A 17,882-nucleotide genomic window follows, 5' to 3' on the forward strand; every position below is an offset into this window, starting at 1 on the left:
GCAAAATGTTGTCTTGATTTGTGCTTGAGAGCTAAGGAGATAGATAACCTGAATGTCCCTATATCAAATAATTCTATCAGTATTTTTAAATCAGCCCACCAAAAAAAAAGGCAGCTGTCACATTTATGTGTGACATATGCAATGTTCCAATATGCAAATTGTAACGAATTTGCAAGGAGTGATTACAATCTTATCTAAACTTTTTCATATAATTTAAAAAGAAGTACATTCTCCAACTAATTCTATAAGGCAGGCATGAAAGTGAAAATCGCTCAGTCGGGTCTGACTCTTTTCCACCCCATGGACTGTACAGTCTGTGGAATTCTCCAGGCCAGCATACTGGAGTGGGTAGCCTTTCCCTTCTCCAGGGAATCTTCCAACCTGGAGGTCATACCCAGGTCTCCCGTATTGCAGGCAGATTCTTTACCAGCTAAGCCACAAGGAAATAAGGCAGGTTTAGCAGTGATATCAGTACCAAAAGACAATATAGGAAAGAAAAATATAGACTCATCTTAGTTATGAACATAGATGCACAAATCATAAATAAAAATTTTAGGAAAATAGTTCTAGCAATGCATAAAGAAAATAATTCTTAACATTCATTGAGTTCTTGCTCTGTACCCAGTTCAGTTCAGTTCAGTTGCTTAGTCGTGTCCAACTCTGAGACCCCATGGACTGCAGCTCCCCAGACCTCCCTGTCCATCACCAACTCCCGGAGTTTACTCAAACTCATGTCCATTGAGTCAGTGATGCCATCCAACCATCTCACCCTCTGTTGCCCCCTTCTCCTCCTGACTTCATTCTTTCCCAGCATCAGGGTCTTTCACATGAGTCAGTTCTTCGCATCAGGTGGCCAAAGAATTGGAGCTTCAGCTTCAGCATCAGTCCCTCCAATGAATATTTAGGACTGATTTCCTTAGGATGAACTGGTCGGATCTCCTTGCAGTCTAAGAGACTCTCAAGAGTCTCCTCCAACACCACTGTTCAAAAGCATCAATTCTTTGGCACTCAACTTTCTTTATAGTCCAACTCTTACATCCATACACGACTAATGGAAAAACCATAGCTTTGACAAGACGGACCTTGACAGGAAAGTAATGTCTCTGCTTTTTAACATGCTGTCTAGATTGGTCATACCTTTTCTTCCAAGGAGCAAGCGTCTTTTAATTTCATGGCTGCAATCACCATCTGCAGTGATTTTGGAGCCAAAATAGTAATAATAATAATAATAATAATAATAAAGTCTGTCACTGTTTTCACTGTTTCCCCACCTATTTGCCATGGAGTGATAGGACCGGATGCCCTGATCTTAGTTTTCTGAATGTTGAGTTTTAACTTTTCCACTCTCTTTCACTTTCATCAAGAGGCTCTTCAGTTCTTTTTTGCTTTCTGCCATGAGTGGTGTCATCTGCATATCTGAGGTTATTGATATTTCTCCCAGCAATCTTGATTGCAGCTTGTGCTTCATCCAGTCCAGCATTTCTCATGATGTACTCTGCATGTAAGTTGAATAAGCAGGGTGACAATATACAGCCTTGATATACTCCTTTGCCGATTTGAAACCAGTCTTTTGTTCCATTGTTCCATGTCCAGTTCTAACTGCTGTTTCTTGATCTGCATATAGATTTCTCAGGAGACAGATCAGGTGGTCTGGTATTCCCTCTCTAAGAATTTTCCACAGTTTATTGTGATCCATACAGTCAAAGTCTTTAGAATAGTCAACAAAGCAGAAGTAGATGTTTTTCTGGAACTCTCTTGTTTTTTCATGATCCAGTGGATGTTGGCAATTTGGTCTCTGGTTTCTCTGCGTTTTCTAAATCCAGTTTGAACATCTGGAAGTTCATGGTTCACATATTGCTGAAGCCTAGCTTGGAGAATTTTGAGCATTACTTTGCTAGTGTGTGAGATAAGTGCAATTGTGCTGTAGTTTGAGCATTCTTTGGCATTGCCTTTCTTTGGGATTGGAATGAAAACTCACCTTTTCCAGTCCTGTAGCCACTGCTGAGTTTTTAAAATTTGCTGGCATATTGAGTGTAGCACTTTCATAGCATCATCTTTTAGGATTTGAAATAGCTCAACTGGAATTCCATCACCTTCAGTAGCTTTGTTCGTAGTGATGCTTCCTAAGGCCCACTTGACTTCGCATTCCAGGATGTCTGGCCCTAGGTGAATGATCACACCATCATGATTATCTGGGTCATAAAGATCTTTTTTGTATAGTTCTTCTGTGTATTCTTGCCACCTCTTCTTAATATCTTCTGCTTCTTTAGGTCCATATCATTTCTGTCCTTTATTGAGCCCATCTGTGCATGAAATGTTCCTTTAGTATCTCTAATTTTCTTGAAGAGATCTCTAGTCTTTCCCATTCTATTGTTTTCCTCTATTTCTTTGCATTGATAATTGAGGAAGTCTTTCTTATCTTTCCTTGGTATTCTTTGGAACTCTGCAATCAAATGGGTGTATCTTTCCTTTTCTCCTTTGCTTTTTGCTTCTCTTTTTTTCACAGCTATTTGTAAGGCCTCCTCATACAACCCTTTTGCCTTTTTGCACTTCTTTTTCTTGGGGATGGTCTTGATCCCTGTCTCCTGTACAATGTCACGAACCCCCATTCGTAGTTCTGTACATGGTACTAGTCTTTTAACATAATTCTCCTAACAGCTTATGAGGGAGGGACTATTGTGACTATACTATTTATAAAATAGTGACTATAACTATTTATAAAAGTTAAGTTATCCCAGGAAGAATGCAACCTAAGCATTTTGAAGAGCTTTCTAACACTTATTAAGAGGATATAATATGGATATAATTATTACATAATTATATATATGTTATATATAATTAAGGTTATAGTTAAGATATATATATATATATGTGTGTGTGTGTGTGTGTGTGTGTGTGTATAGGCTTCCCAGGTGGTGCTAGTGGTAAAGAACCCACCTGCCAATGCAGGAGACATAAGGGACACAGGTTCCATTCCTGGATTGGACAGATCACCTGGAGGAGGGCATGACAGCCCACTCCAGTATTCTTGACTGGAGAATCCCATGGTCAGAGGAACCTGATGGGCTACAGTCCATAGGGTCACAAAGAGTCGGACATGACTGAAGTGACTTAACACACACACATATACACACACTCTCCCTTTGTAAAATTCCAAGTCTGTTCATGATAAAAAAGAAAATACCTCTCAGCAAATTAGCAATAGAAGGAAATAACCTTAATCTAATAAAGGATATCTACAAAAAGCTACAACTGAAATCATAGTTAATGGGGAAATGTTGAATGCTTCCCCCATTGAATTAATAATAAGATAAGGATATCCCTTGGGTGATTATTAAAAACAGGTTTTCTGCTTAAATCATATAAAGTAATTTAATATTTTATAACATTAGAACCTTTTCAGAGTGGAAGATTTGTTTTTCAGCCGTCATAAATAATTCTTAAAACCTGTTCTTTGCCATGTGAAGATGCTCTGTTAAACCTGTCCAGTGTTGGAATATAAAAGCACAATGACGCTTAGTGCAGCATTAATTAGCATATCTTTTACCTAGGGAGCTGACAATATAATTGGTGATCCCCAAAATAAGGGCATCTCAACTGTAATGGATTATTTGAGAGCCTAGAGGGAAACCCTTCCCAAATTTTGATTTGGAACTCTGTAATGCAATGCACACCACTACTGTCAAAACTAAAGGCAGACAGTGACGTCCTTTCCTCTGCGTTTCTGAATCAGCGGTCAAAAGAAGGAAATATGCCTCTCTGTCAATGTATGTTTTACATAGTCCTCTGGCGCTAATCACAAGATGACCTCAAATGATTTGAAACTTAAGTAGAAAGTCTTCGGAAAGAAATACACTCTTGTCTCAGCAAGAGTCCAAATTCCTTTCTGACTTCTTGGCATTAGCTTGGAAAATACTGTCTAGTTAATTATGATAAATTTACCTTATTTCTTTCTCAATGTGAGACCAAATTCAAACCACTGATTGGTAAGCTGTCTCAGAAAAATGGAAATAGAAAATTGACCTCCCATTTACTGTGGCAGTAATAATATGTACCAGATAGGGTGGGTATGAGTCTGAAATAGATAAAGCCATTATACTTTGCCCAGTGCCTGGCACACAGTTCATTAGAGGTTACCATGATTCTTCTTTTTATTGCCATCATCATAATCATCATCATTGTTTTTGTCATCACTGAGTGTCTGTCATATACCAGGCCCATATTAAAAAATTAAAGGCAAAATCATAATCATTTGTGGAGTTCTGTAATCTCTGAGGAGATGCTTAGCCATTAAAAATTCATGATACAGTTATTTTTCAAAGAAAAGGTTTTAAGTTCACTGCATTACAACTTGTTGAGGAAAAAACTCTATTAATCAAATATTGTAGAAAACAGGCTACTAAAGTAATTCTCATGAAGAATATTCAACCTGAACATTTAACCTGAACATATAAGGATATATTAAATTTTATGTTATAGAAGTCAGTACAAATGTAGATCAAGATATAGAGAAACATCTTGAATCAGAAAAGAATGTCTTCTGAATTGTTAACCAGGTCTTGGATCTGATGCATGTCAGTTTGCACCTTCCTGACTTCACCAGCAGATGTTGCTGTTAAGTAGAATAAAGCCTACACAGTTATGAACATCCATGGGCCAAGCTCTGAGAGTAACTTACCCACAGTGGAAAGGAATCCTTGTATTTGTTTGTTTGTGTTTTTGTTCACTTATTTTCTGTTAAATCCACTGGGAACAACTTGGAAAAACATTTTTATGGTAACTATTTCATTTCAAAAATTATTTCAGTGTTTATAAAACATTTTTAGATACATTATCTGTCATTATATTATTTTTATAATACCCCTTCAGCAAGTTAGGCAAGTGCTGTTATCCCCATTTTCTTGGCTGACTTGAGACTCATAAAGATCAATTGGCAGGCCTATGTCTTCTAGTTAGTGGATGATAATGCTAGGATCTGAATGCTGTGTTCCTGACCCCAAGCCCAGGAAGCTTTCTTCTATACTCTAGATTTATAAAACATAATGCAAGGATCATCAATCTGAGTTTTCAAGTTCACTGAATCAAGGAATATATAAGTGAACACACAGTTACTTTGACCAAGATTTTTAACTTTTTGAGTGGTATTTCTTAGTGGCTATAATACAGCTCTAGAAACATTTGGCCTTAGTTAGCTTCTCAAAGAGTTTTCTAATATAAAATTTAACAAGAGATGAAATAAAAATCAATTATAATTTCTTCTTTGTTTGATAATCTGTTTTTTTAGGTGAAGTTAACTGAGTATAATAAATACCTAGCTCTAAGATTCTGTAATGTATACTTAATAGCCAACTGTTCTGGATATATTTTAAGGAATTAATATTTGATTAAAAGTCAACTCATGCACATCAAAGGAAACTGTAAACAAGGTAAAAAGACAACCCTCAGAATGGGAGAAAATAGTTTCAAATGAAGCAACTGACGAAGGAGTAATCTCCAAAATATACAAGCAGCTCATGTAGCTCAATATCAGAAAACAAGCCAATGAAAAAACGGGCAGAGGACCTGAACAGACATTGCTCCAAAGAAGACATACAGCTGGCCAACAAACACATGAAAAGATGCTCAACATCACTACTTGTTAGAGAAATGCAAATCAAAACCACAATGAGATATTACCACATACCAGTCAGAATGGCCATCATCAAAAAGTCTACAGACAATAAATGCTAGAGAGGATATGGAGAAAAGGGAACCCTCTTGTACTGTTGGTGGGAATACAAAGAGATACAGTCACTACAGAGAATGGTATGAAGATTCCTTTAAAAACTAGAAATAAAACTATCATATGACCTGGTAAGTCCACTACTGGGCGTATACCCTGAGAAAACCATAATTGAAAAAGTCACATGGACCCTAATGCTCATTCCAGCACTATTTACAATAACCAAGACTTGGAAGCAACCTAGATGTCCACTGAGAGATGAATGGATAAAGAAGTTGTGGTACAAATTGTCCACAATATGCAATATATGCAATATATGTTGTATAAAATATTACCAAGCCATAAAAAGGAATGAATTTGAGTCAGTTCAAATGAGATGAACCTAGAGAGCATGTTATACAGAGTGAAGTAAGTCAGAGAAAAACAAAAATAGTATCTTAATGCATATATATATGTGAAATCTAGAGGACTGGCACGGATGGTCCTATTTGCAGAGCAGGAATAGAGATGCAGATGTGGAGGACGGTCTTGTGGACACAGAGGGGAAGGAGAGGTGGGACACATTTAGAGAGTAGCATTGATGTTTATACACTACTATGTGTAAAATAGATAGCTAGTGGGAGTCTGCTCGATGACACAGGGAGCCCAGTCTGCTGCTCTGCGATGACCTAGAGGGATGGGATGGGGGTGAGGATGGGAGGGAAGACATGTATATACACTTACACCTGATTCTTGTTGAAGTGCAGCAGAAACCAGTGCAATATTGTAAAGCAATTATCCTCCAGTTAAAAATTTTTTTTAAAAGTCGACTCACATTGCAACAGACAAGGAAAATATATCAACTCTATCTTGTCAGTTACTATCTCTGCAAAAATGTTGCTCTACTGCTATACATATATATGTACTAGAGTTGCAAAATGGCAAACTGTCACAGTTTTCCTGGGACTGAAAGATTTCCTGGGACTCTCAGTACTAAAACTGGGTTAGTCCTAGGCAAACCAGGACAGTTGGTCACTCTAGCATACGCACATCATGTTTTATATTTCGTAAGTGTAATGTATTATGTATTAATTATACACATATTTTTCTCTGATTAACGTGCATGATTCTTTTGCTGTGCTATAATAAGATGATGCCCTCAATAATCATCCTGGTCAGTGACTCTTTGCCAATGCGTTAGACTAAGTCAACATGCTGATATTTCTTTTTAGATATTTTAATCTCAGTTTCACACATTTCTTACTTCCTCCTTTTCTTGACGCTGTGTATGCTATAATTTACTAAATGCTGTTAGCGTAAAGAAAAATTAAGCCAGCTTCCTGAAATTTGTAAAATGTCTTTTGTACATGTAGTCTATCAGTATTTTGAAGGAATAAAGTACCTGGTCTTCTTTATTAAAAAGAAAAATTGCTCCACTGGATCAGGATTAGATTAAGTGGTCAACCAGTAGTGGACTGAAGAAGATAAAAGTGTATGTGTATATTTTTTTTTGTAAAAGAAGTGCAGGGACAGGCAGCCAAGGGCTGTCAAGACAGGTTCATAATATTAAAGACCTAAGCTTATTCTATATTGTTGTGCTAAATCTGAGATGTTTGCTGAAATTCTAGCCATTTCTACCATATTGCAATCAATCAGATAGAGGAAGAGATAGGGAAGCACATTCAGTATTTCACCATCAGCCAGAATTTAGTCATTTGACCACATCTAGTTTTGCACTTGATACTGGAAAATAGAAACTTTACTCCAAGTGGCCATACATACCATTAAAAAATCAGAATTCTGTTTCTTAGGTAAAAGAGGGAAAACAGAGGGAACAATTGGAAGTCTTTAGAATACTTATTCAGATTGGGTGTAGATGAAATTCTACTTTTGTAACCCAGTGGTTGCTTTATTCTTTTCCAGTTTGTTTCTTCTCTGCCTTTCTTGTTAAAAATTTAAAAGTTCCCTTACCTTTAACTTTATCAGCATATGAGCTTGCATACCTCTTGGCTGGCATCATTTAGGGTCTCTTGAACAGTTGTAATACATGATCCAGTGTGGAAAGGAATTGAAAGCATGCCTAACTCTCTGCTGAAGGTTTGGTCAAGTATTTCCTCCTCTAGCATTTGGAGACATATCAGTTCAGTTTAGTCACTCAATCGTGTCCAACTCTTTGCGACCGCATGAATTGCAGCACGCCAGGCCTCCCTGTCCATCACCAACTCCTGGAGTCTACCCAAATCCATGTCCATCGAGTCAGTGATGCCATCCAGCCATCTCATCCTCTGCCATCTCCTTCTCCTCCTGCCCCCAGTTCTTCCCAGCATCAGGGTCTTTTCCAATGAGTTAACTCTTCGCATGATGTGGCCAAAGTATTGGAGTTTCAGCTTCAGCATCAGTCCTTCCAATGAACACCCAGGATTGATCTCCTTTAGGATGGACTGGTTGGATCTTCTTGCAGTCCAAGGGACTCTCAAGAGTCTTCTCCAACACCATATATAGACAGTGGCTAATCAGGGACTTGCATATGACCATTGTGCCTGAAATCTTGAAATATGTAATCTCCAAGGGTCTGAGACTGATTTGTGACCACAAACTGGGGAATGATTTCCTTTGAGACATTTCAACCTGGTTTTGTGAGTCTCATGAGAAGGGTGAAGCTATGCAGATACCTTGAGTATCTTCAAAGATTCCTGGATTTATAGAATTTCACTGCTGAAAGATACTACATGTTCAACCCCCTCCTTTTACTGAGAAATTCCAGAGTTAAAAATCCTAAGGCCTAGGCTGTTGCTTAGTTTCTAAGTCATGTCCAGCTCCTTTGCGACCGCATAGACTATATAGCCCGCCACACTGCTCTGTCCATGGGATTTCCCAGGCATGAATACTGGAGTGGGTTGCCATTCTGCAGGGGATCGTCTTCTGCATTGGCAGGCAGATTCCTTACCACTGAGCCCCCAGAGAAGCCCAGGGACCAGGCTAGTTCATTAAAAAATGTGGTTTGGTAATTACTATTGGTTCTCTTCCCCAAACCTCATGAACAGGAGATGACTTGTGGTTGTTCAGGCCCTATCTTTAGGCAGACACATCATCACCAGGGTTCTACTATGTTCCCTACTGATGTTCAGAAGTGGCTTTGAGATGTTGCACAATCAGCCCTTGCATGACCTCTGCAGGAGGAGAACATTAGTGTGGGAGGGAGTCACCTCCCCACCTACAGGATGATGGGCTTTGACTGTCCTCTCCTTTATGCATAAGTAAGAGAATGGGATATGTGTTAAGGGCAGAAGTCATTGTTTCTTTTCCACATTTTTAGATCTCCCTTATAATAGTCCCGTGAGTTCCATGGCTCAGTGGTAAAGAATCCCCCTGCCAAAGCAGGAAACTCCAGTTCAGTCCCTGAGTGGGGAAGATCCCTTGGAGAAGGACGTAGCAGTCTACTCCAGTATTCTTGCCTGGGAAATCTCATGGACAGAGGAACCTGGTGGGGTACAGTGCTGGGGTCACAGAAGAGTCAGTCAAGCTTAGTGACTAAATAACAACCACAATAACAATCCTGTCATCTCCTGCAGGCATCATGTGAATCTGAGAACTTTGATAGTTCACACTTTTTCTCAATGTATACATGGGACAGAAAGTTGTGTGTGTTCACAGCATCATCAAATTGGAAGGAATCATTTCTGCAATTCCTTGATCTCTCAGTTGAGAAAACTAAAACCCAGAGAGATGAGTTGACTTAGCTAAGATCATCTTTCTTGCTTATGACTTATAGAAAGCCAATGCTTAAAACAATTCCATAGTTTGTTTCTAAAAATACTGTTGTTGTTTAGTCACTGAGTTGTGTCCAACTCTTTTGTGACCCCATGGACTATAGCCCGCCAGGCTCCTCAGTCCATGGGATTTCCCAGGCAAGAATATTGAAGTGGGTTACCATTTCCTTCTCCAGGGGATCTTCCAACCCAGGAATCAAACCCAAATCTCCTGCATTGCAGGCATATTCTTTACCACTGAGCCACCAGGGAAACTCCTTTAACAATACTAACCATTACTATTTACATAGTAGATTAGCATCTGAAAACTAGTGTTTGCTTTAGATAAAAAAATGAGAAGTGTGGATTTGCTCCCAGACATTTTAAATATATACTTCGATGACATGGACTAGTTTTATAAAATATTTTATTTACAGTAGAACTTTACAAAAATAGTCTTAATAAAATTAATACAAAACCATTTTACAATATAACTTATATAACTATCTTCGCAAAAAATGACATTTGATTATAACACATAAACTACATGTGTATTTGTTAAATCACATTGTAGTATAAATATGTTTTATCATCATTTTTTCATAATAAGGCATATACCAATGAACAAGGGACAACAAACTTTGTTATTCTTCCAATGTAAAATTCATCTCTGGCCAAAATGAAATTAACCAAAGAAAAGTAAAACAATTGTCCTTCTGTTCATTCATACATTCCTTTTTAATTATTGGAGAGTTTATCTGACAAAGACACAGCATTAATCTCAAAGCACCATGGCAAAAAATCTAGTGACAATATCCCCAAAAGCCTTCTCCAATGTCTCCCTTTCGGCTGTTTACTCAGTATTTTGCCAAGATAAATAAAGATTGATCTCAATCCTCTCCTTCATTAGTCTCAAGTGTTCTTAACATGCATTCAGGTTTTTAGACCTTCCCAACTGGCATATGTTTAAAACGCGAGATTATTTCTTTGGCTTCAAGTAGAGTTTCACAGCCCTTAGGAGACATACTGTGCTCCCCCGTGGGGCTGAATCTCCGTGACTCCCCACCCAACCACATTGCCCCGGATGTGACAGGACTCTGCCCCTCCGGCCCCTCTGATCTCGTCGCTGCTGAGAACACCATCCCAGATATTGAAGCCTGTGAGTCTGCCAGAAAAGGCTAATGCTTCGTCAAAGCCGCCACCCACGCAGCACCCGTTCTTTTCTTGCCCAATCTGCAGGATTCCTCCCTCGGGAACCACGTGACCCGTGGCCACATCGACAGCGGTGGCCACCAAGTCACCGTTCGCCCACAAGGTCATGTGCCCTTTCTTTGAATTCCAGGTGCCGCACAGATGGGTCCACGTTCCTAGGGAAATCACAGCATCAGCGACCAGTCTGTTTTCCTCTCCACCCACCACAAGCGTTATGGACTGATAGCTGAGGTACAGCTGGATCTCATATGGATTCCTCTTTGTGCCATAGGAAAACAGGACTGTTTTGTTTAATACTTCTGTGGCTTTGACCCAAATGCAGGCACTGAAAGTCTCAAGTTTCATAGGTGTCACCGGATGCACGCTTGCAAAAATCTTCTTGGAACGCATGGGGAATAAAATGGCTGTTTCACAACCTAGAGTGGCAAGAAAGTAAGAATATGAGAGAAAATACAAATTCATTTTGAAATGATTCTGGCAGTTAGGTATTTTAGGACGGACCTTTTAATGACTACAACTGAAAACTATATGCAGCAATATGTTATCACTTGAGGGGCCCAAGGGTAATCTGGATAGTGCAAGGAAAACAGGAATAAGGAAATCCAACTGTCTCATTAAGGGAAGCATTTAAATGGAAAAGAAGGCACACAGAGAAATAGTGAAACTGGGTTCGAACTTGGGCACTTGGGCACCTGATGCTAAGCACTGACTCACTGGAAAAGACCCTGATGCTGGGAAAGGTTGAGGACAGGAAGAGAAAGGAGTGACAGAGGATGAGATGGTTGGATAGCATCATTGACTCAATGGACATGAGTTTGAACAAACTCCGGGAGATAGTGAAGGACAGGGAAGCCCAGCGTGCTGCAGTCCATGGGGTCGCAAAGAGTTGGACATGACTTAACAACTGAACAACAGCAACAATTCTGGCTGCAGGAGCCACAACCCTAACCAGCACACTGCACTGCCTCTTAGTGGTAGAAGAACCCCTGGGTTTGGCTAAAAGAACTGGAATTCAGTTTGTTTTACTACTAGCAAGCAGTGTAGCTTTTGATGAGCCCCACAATCTCTCTAGGCTTGATAGTTATCTGTCAAAGGCTCTTCCCTTCTCCTCCTAAATTCTGGAAGTCTGTAAGCAACAAATATGTAACATTTGAGAAGAGCTTTGTAGACCAAGAGTGAGAGAGTGAAGTTGCTCAGTCATGTCCACTCTTTGCGATCCCATGGACTGTAGCCTACCAGGCTCCTCCGTCCATGGAATTTTCCAGGCAAGAGTAGTGGAGTGGGTTGTCATTTCCTTCTCCAGGAGATCTTCCTGACCCAGGGATTGAACCCAGGTCTCCCGCATTGCAGGCAGACACTTTACCCTCTGAGCCACCAGGGAATACTTTGTAGAACAAAGATATGCTTAAAAATTCTCACTTTGTCCAAATGCTTACAAGTACTATGTAAGCCCTAACTGAAAATCTTTAAAGAAGAGTTAATTCTTCTGAGAAGCCGGATGAAGGACATATTTCCACTAATACACACTTTGAAGGAGACTTTCAAACTTGAGGGGTGGGAGCTCCCACCTCTGTCCATCTCCATGTAACATGGCCAGTCATGGAGCTGCAGATGCTGAAGTGAAGACCTTTCAGGTGTCTCTGGGAAACAATATGCTAAAAGCTTTAATAAGTGAGCTGTGCCTAGTGCTGAACTCAAATATATACATATAAAAGACCAATTAAAGAATTTTTAAAAAATCTAAGTTAGGGCTTGGAAAAGGAAATGGCAACCCAGTCCAGTATATTCTTGCCTGCGAAATCCCATGGACAGAGAAGACTGGTGGTCTACAGTCCATGGGGTCGCAAAAGAGTTGGACATGACTTAGCGACTAAACAACAACAAAAATTAGGGCTAAGTGTTCACTTTATAACAACCTTTTAAAGAAGATTTACCATAAGATAGCTTTAAAAAGCAAATTCCCAGAGCATTTGAAGACTAAGTGGTAAATAGGACTTGCAGGAACCAAATTTCCATGTGAAGTGTGGTAAACTAAGCTAACCGTCTACAAGTGGCTGAGAGGTGGGCTCCAACCCGAAAAAATTAAGCAGATGGACCTTATCCTTTTGAAATAGTCAAAGAAGATACTGAGGTTCAGAAATTCCTATACATTACACTAAAGCACAAAACTGGTCCTGCCATACTTTGGTATTAACTTTTTCCCTGAATAATTTGAATTTCTAAAGATTTTTTAAAATCAATTTTTAATGAGGCATTGATTCTTTTTGAAAATGAAATTGGTAGATGCATACTTTTCTAGCTGTTATTTAAATCAAACAAAGATGATGGAACAAAAGATCACCATATGCTTGGGCATTTTAGATACTGTCTAATGTTTCAGTAAAACAGTGTTCAGAGAGAGCGCCTACTGCAATCTAATTAACTGATTTCCTGTTTAAATAAGCCCAGGCAGTCAGGATTGCATTCCAAAGCCTTCCTTGATCGCCTCTCAGAGACCCAGCTTCCCCTCTAGGCTGCACTGGTTATGTAAGTTCAATGAGTAGAACTGCATGTTGGCAAGTTTTTTCTGTGGCTTCTTTTGGGGGTCGGTGGTTGAGACTCTTGATGTGTCTTTAAAATGTCAGAAATTCTCTCATGAAATGGCTTTTAACTAATAGGTTTTTTCTGATTATATTATCAAAGACCAAACAAAATTAAAACCAGGTTCTTAAGAGGCTGACAACAGAATGATTAGGAATCCCTTAGGAGCCAAGCTGGCAGGAAGCCGAGAGAGGAAAAATCAAAGCATGTGGGTAAATGCATGAATGGATGTAATAAGAATTAACACTTCTGAATTCAGAAATACATCCTTCTTCTGCTCTAACTAGTATGCAGAGGTAGAGCTGAAAGTTAGCATAACTCTTCGGTTTTCCCAGTACATGATATGTACAGTGATTTTACATGGCTTGCAAAAGACAAGAAATTTCTTCCATTAAAACTGCCAGAGAATTATAGTTTGTCCTGTCACCTACACTAAGGATCTATTGTATGTTTATTTTATGATTTCCCTCCTCTGAAGCCCTACCTAATATTAAAAAAAAAAAAAAAAAAAAAAAACATACTCTGTACTGACAAACAGTCCTCAATTATTTAGCAAAGACTGGTATTTTGGTATGGTTTCTGCAATTTTAAATGAAATATCCTCTCAAATATGCTTGATTCTGCCTCCTACCCCATATAGTAAGGGTTGCTTTATTGGACATAAAGAAGGGATGGTTTGTAATTGTTTTCTGTTCATAAGTTGCTTATGAACAGGGAAAAGTGTATTTTATATTTTCTTACCTAGGACACGGATTTTCTCATATAACCCACAAAAGATTGTTATAGCACCATTTCTTAGAAATTCTGACTTATAAAGGAGTGTTCTTCACTCCAAACCTTCTCTATATTTCCTTGAGGCATCTTTAAAATGTATTATTTTGGGCCCACATATGTTTGGCAGTTCACTAGTATCACATGGGACTTTGACAGGTTGCATCTGGTTTGAACTGCCTCTCTTGTGTTTCACCCTGATCCTCCACATCCCCGGAGGTACTGCCTGGATGCCAACTAGCTCCTACATCTGACTGTCCCACTGTGGACCCCTCAGCTGCTGGTTTATTCCAAACTTCACTCTTGGAGGTCACTCTGGAGCTCATTTCACCCACCCTGGGGGCTCGGGGTGGGGGCCTTGGGAGATCAGATTCAACCTCAAGTCTCTTGTTTGGAACTGGTAGGGAGGAGGGGCCAGCCCAGAGACTGGAAAACGTTCCTAAAAATTAGGCTGAGTCCGGAAATAGCGCGGGGAACCAGAGCTCCCTTAAAGAGAGAGAGAGAGGCAGGCTAAAATTAGAAGAAGTGGAAATCCCTAACGGAGGGACGCTGGACATTGAGAGCGATCACCCTTATAACTGGCCAATAGAGTTCCTCTAACGCCTGGTCGGATCAAGTGTCAGTCTGGAGGCCCTTGAGGTCTATTTCAAGACTGTGGTGGTTCCCTACATAGCTATCTTCTGGGTTCCCCGGGACTGAAGACTGACTGCTTTGAATGCAATTTTCCCGCCCTTTATGGTGTATTCTGAGCTCTGTGACCGCGCATGCTGAAACAGAAGGGTGTGAGCCGATGCGTTTCCTCCCACTAAAGCCTCCCCTTAGAGGCTTGGTTGGCTGACTCGGTTTCCCGCAAGCCGCGCTTTGAGAACGAAGCCGCGCAGGGGTCCCCACCGGTTTCCGCGTCCTTACCTGCCGGCAGCCAGCGGCTGGCTGCCCAGCCTTGCACAGCTCGGAGGTCGGCCCGCGTCCGCCGCAGCTCCTCCAGCACGGTGCCCAGGGTCCGCCACGCCTCCTCCTGCGGCCGCGGCGCCCCGGCCTCTTCCAGGCGAGCCAGCCGGCGGCCCGCGTCCCGGCTCGCCTGCAACAGCTCGTCCAGCGCCCGGGCCCGCCTGGCCTCGGCGGGGCCCTCCGGCGCGCACGGCCTCTGCGGGCTGCCCGCCAGCCGGCCCAGCTCGGCCCGCAGCTTCTGCAGCTCGCCCCGGATCACGTCGTCGGTGGCTTGCAGCAGCAGGCCCTCCCGCATCTGCGAGTTCTCCAGCATGACGAAGAGCTTGTCCCACTCGGGGTTCTCGCGACCGCAGTCGCACGGCGTGGCTGGAGCGGGGAACATGCACGCATTAGCGACCCGACCCTCCCTCGGGTGTTCTTTGTAAAATGCAGAGCTACCTCGACGGTCGCCGAGTGACAGCCCGTCCCCAGTACCCCCTTCCCTTTAAGGAAACCTGCAAAAACCTTGCAAGTTATAAGCTGAACTCGATGAAATTGCCGTTCATGGAGCTCAAAGCAGGCGAATACCGGCAATTTCATACAATTTGACCCGTTATGTATCTGAGAGAAGTGACTTTTTGAAACCTCCTTGCCTAACGTGCTTTTCTCTTTTGCAAAACTCTTTTTTGCTGTTGTTGTTGTTTATTGCATTGGCAACAAAATATATGTATAATATTTAGACCTATTGAGGTAGATATATAGTTAAGGGTTAGCAGAGAAACAGTTAAAATGAACTTACGGTCCTCAGTGGGATGGAGTTCATTGTCTATTTCGTTGTCCAAATTCACATACATGAGCTCATAATCATCTGAGTTCTCCGCCGACACCGCAGACCAGAGAGCGCAGAACAGAATCACAGGGAGATGCATTGCCGCAGAGACGAAGTTCTTCCCACCGCCGAGAGGGGACGAGCCGAGAGGCTCTCGGAGTGCAGAAGGAGCGGAGGAGAGCGCGAATGAGAGGCTGGAGCCCAGCGCCTTTAATAAATGCTGGGGAAAGTCTGAATGGGGATGAATGAGTAATGCCAGTGGCACTGCCTTAACGGGAGTTCCCCAGATTTTGGGGGGAGGGGGCTGGGGGGAGGGAGGGGGAAGGAGATGTGGGCGACGTTGCACAATAGTACTAACCGCAAAGGTTTACAGTACAGTCAGATTAATTGGAGGAGGGTCAGAGGCGAAAGAACGGGGGAGACCGGGCTACGGACTGTCTCCCTCTGGGGATTAGCTGTTGTAACTTGAATTGGTAGTACTGAAGGATGAGAGGGACATAGAGATTTAGGGGAATAGATTCAGCAGACATAGAGGTGTGAAAGCAAGAGCATCATCCCCGCATTTTGTGTGCGCTCTCATTATTTCACAACCCTTTATGCATAGAAAACATTTTTTCACTTTTTTGTGTGTGCAGTTTTACAGGTCTAAGATGTGAAAGTTACTTTCTGACTTCAAGGTAAACCAACACAGTAAGAATTTATATGGTTCTAGAAGCCAAATCCATTCCAAGCCCTTCCATCTTTAATCCTTCTGGAGTTACAACTATACTTTTATAAACATACTTTTTAATGAGAAACACAGCAAAACTAGTAAACCTAAAATAAGGAGGAGTTGGGGGAAAGGAATAAACTGATTTTTTAGGTGTGTTTCTTTTCATAATCTATTATGATGGTATCTTATTTCACTAGGTTCAGAGTCAAAGATCATGTTTTTAAAGTAAATTTAGGGATTCCTGCTTCTGCCAGTATATAGAGGTCTCTGTTAACTGAAAACTCTGCTTAAAAAAAAAAACCTAGAAATGTGTTTACATTTGAGTAATAGTTTAAAACTTTAAATGTACAAATAAGTTCCCAATAAAATAAGGACAATATCCAGAGGCCAAAATATGCTAAGCTGCTTCAGTCATGTCCAGCTCTTGGTGACCCTTTGTGGGCTGCAGCCCCGCTAGGCTCCTCTGTCCGTGGAATTTCCCAGGCAAGAATACTGGAGTGAGTTGCCACACCCTCTCCAGGAGATCATCCTGACCCAGGGATCGAACCCACATCTCTTATGTCTCTTTCATTGGCAGGTGGGTTCTTTACCACTAATGCCACCTGCCCAAAGAGAGGGAACCAAAAACTGGCCAGTGAGCCCATGAGCTGAATCTAGAGCCCCCCTACACCGCCCCCCCACACACACACCAGGGGAGGTGAAGGGAGAAGAGATGGTTATCAGTTCTGTGTTAACCAAGTGTTAAGGGCCATGAGGCTTAGGTCAGGGTGGCGAGTTACTTACTAGAGTTCAATAGATATAGCCCCAGTCCTTACCCTAGCTCAGGAAAGTGAGAAGTAAGCCTGTCTCTGTTTGACTGAACTCTACAAAGTCCCTAAGAGTTTGTGACTTTGGGCCTGCCCTGATACATGTTTGAGAGGCAAATGTGTACTATCTGCCATAGTAAAAATAAATTCATAGTAAAAAATATTTAAACATAGGAGGAAACAATCTACCATAAATGAGAACCAGCAGAAACCAAAAGAGATTGGACACCCCTCCCTCAAGAATTTCATTTACTTAAAATATCAGCTAGAAATTGGAAAATAAGTGTATTTAAAATGATTTAAGATCTGCAAGAAAGAACTGGAAACCTGAAAAAAGAAAAAGACACTGTCAAAAGAAGAATAGACCTACTATTTAAAAAGTCAAATATAACTGAGTTAAAAAATTAATTGAAATTTTTAAGAAATTAAAGGAATGGCAAAGCTGAAGAGAATATTAAGGAACTGGAAGAAAGATCTAAGAAAATAATTCTAAAATCCTTTCATTGTTCAGGATAATTTTTCTTTGTTAATTCAAGTATGTTTGTTTATCTTTCAAAGGACAGCTACCAAAACCAAAAGGAAATAAAATGACCAA

At 40.9% G+C, this 17,882-nt stretch overlaps 2 protein-coding genes across 8 annotated transcripts in view; one reads left to right on the forward strand and one right to left on the reverse strand.

Moving 5' to 3' along the window:
* VEPH1 (ventricular zone expressed PH domain containing 1) overlaps window positions 1-17,882 on the forward strand; it is a 313,627-nt gene that overhangs the window by 64,810 nt on the left and 230,935 nt on the right. The gene's annotated exons all lie outside the window — the stretch shown is intronic.
* On the reverse strand, window positions 9,869-15,983 carry PTX3 (pentraxin 3). Its single transcript, XM_065943300.1, has 3 exons — window positions 15,740-15,983; window positions 14,923-15,327; window positions 9,869-11,078 (listed from the first exon to the last, which is right to left on the reverse strand). Exons 1-3 carry the CDS (start codon window positions 15,867-15,869, stop codon window positions 10,465-10,467), a joined length of 1,149 nt encoding a protein of 382 aa, XP_065799372.1. The 5' UTR covers window positions 15,870-15,983; the 3' UTR covers window positions 9,869-10,464.

Source organism: Muntiacus reevesi, chromosome 8, assembly GCF_963930625.1.
Source record: "Muntiacus reevesi chromosome 8, mMunRee1.1, whole genome shotgun sequence".
In the NCBI taxonomy this organism is placed as follows: Eukaryota; Metazoa; Chordata; class Mammalia; order Artiodactyla; family Cervidae; genus Muntiacus; species Muntiacus reevesi.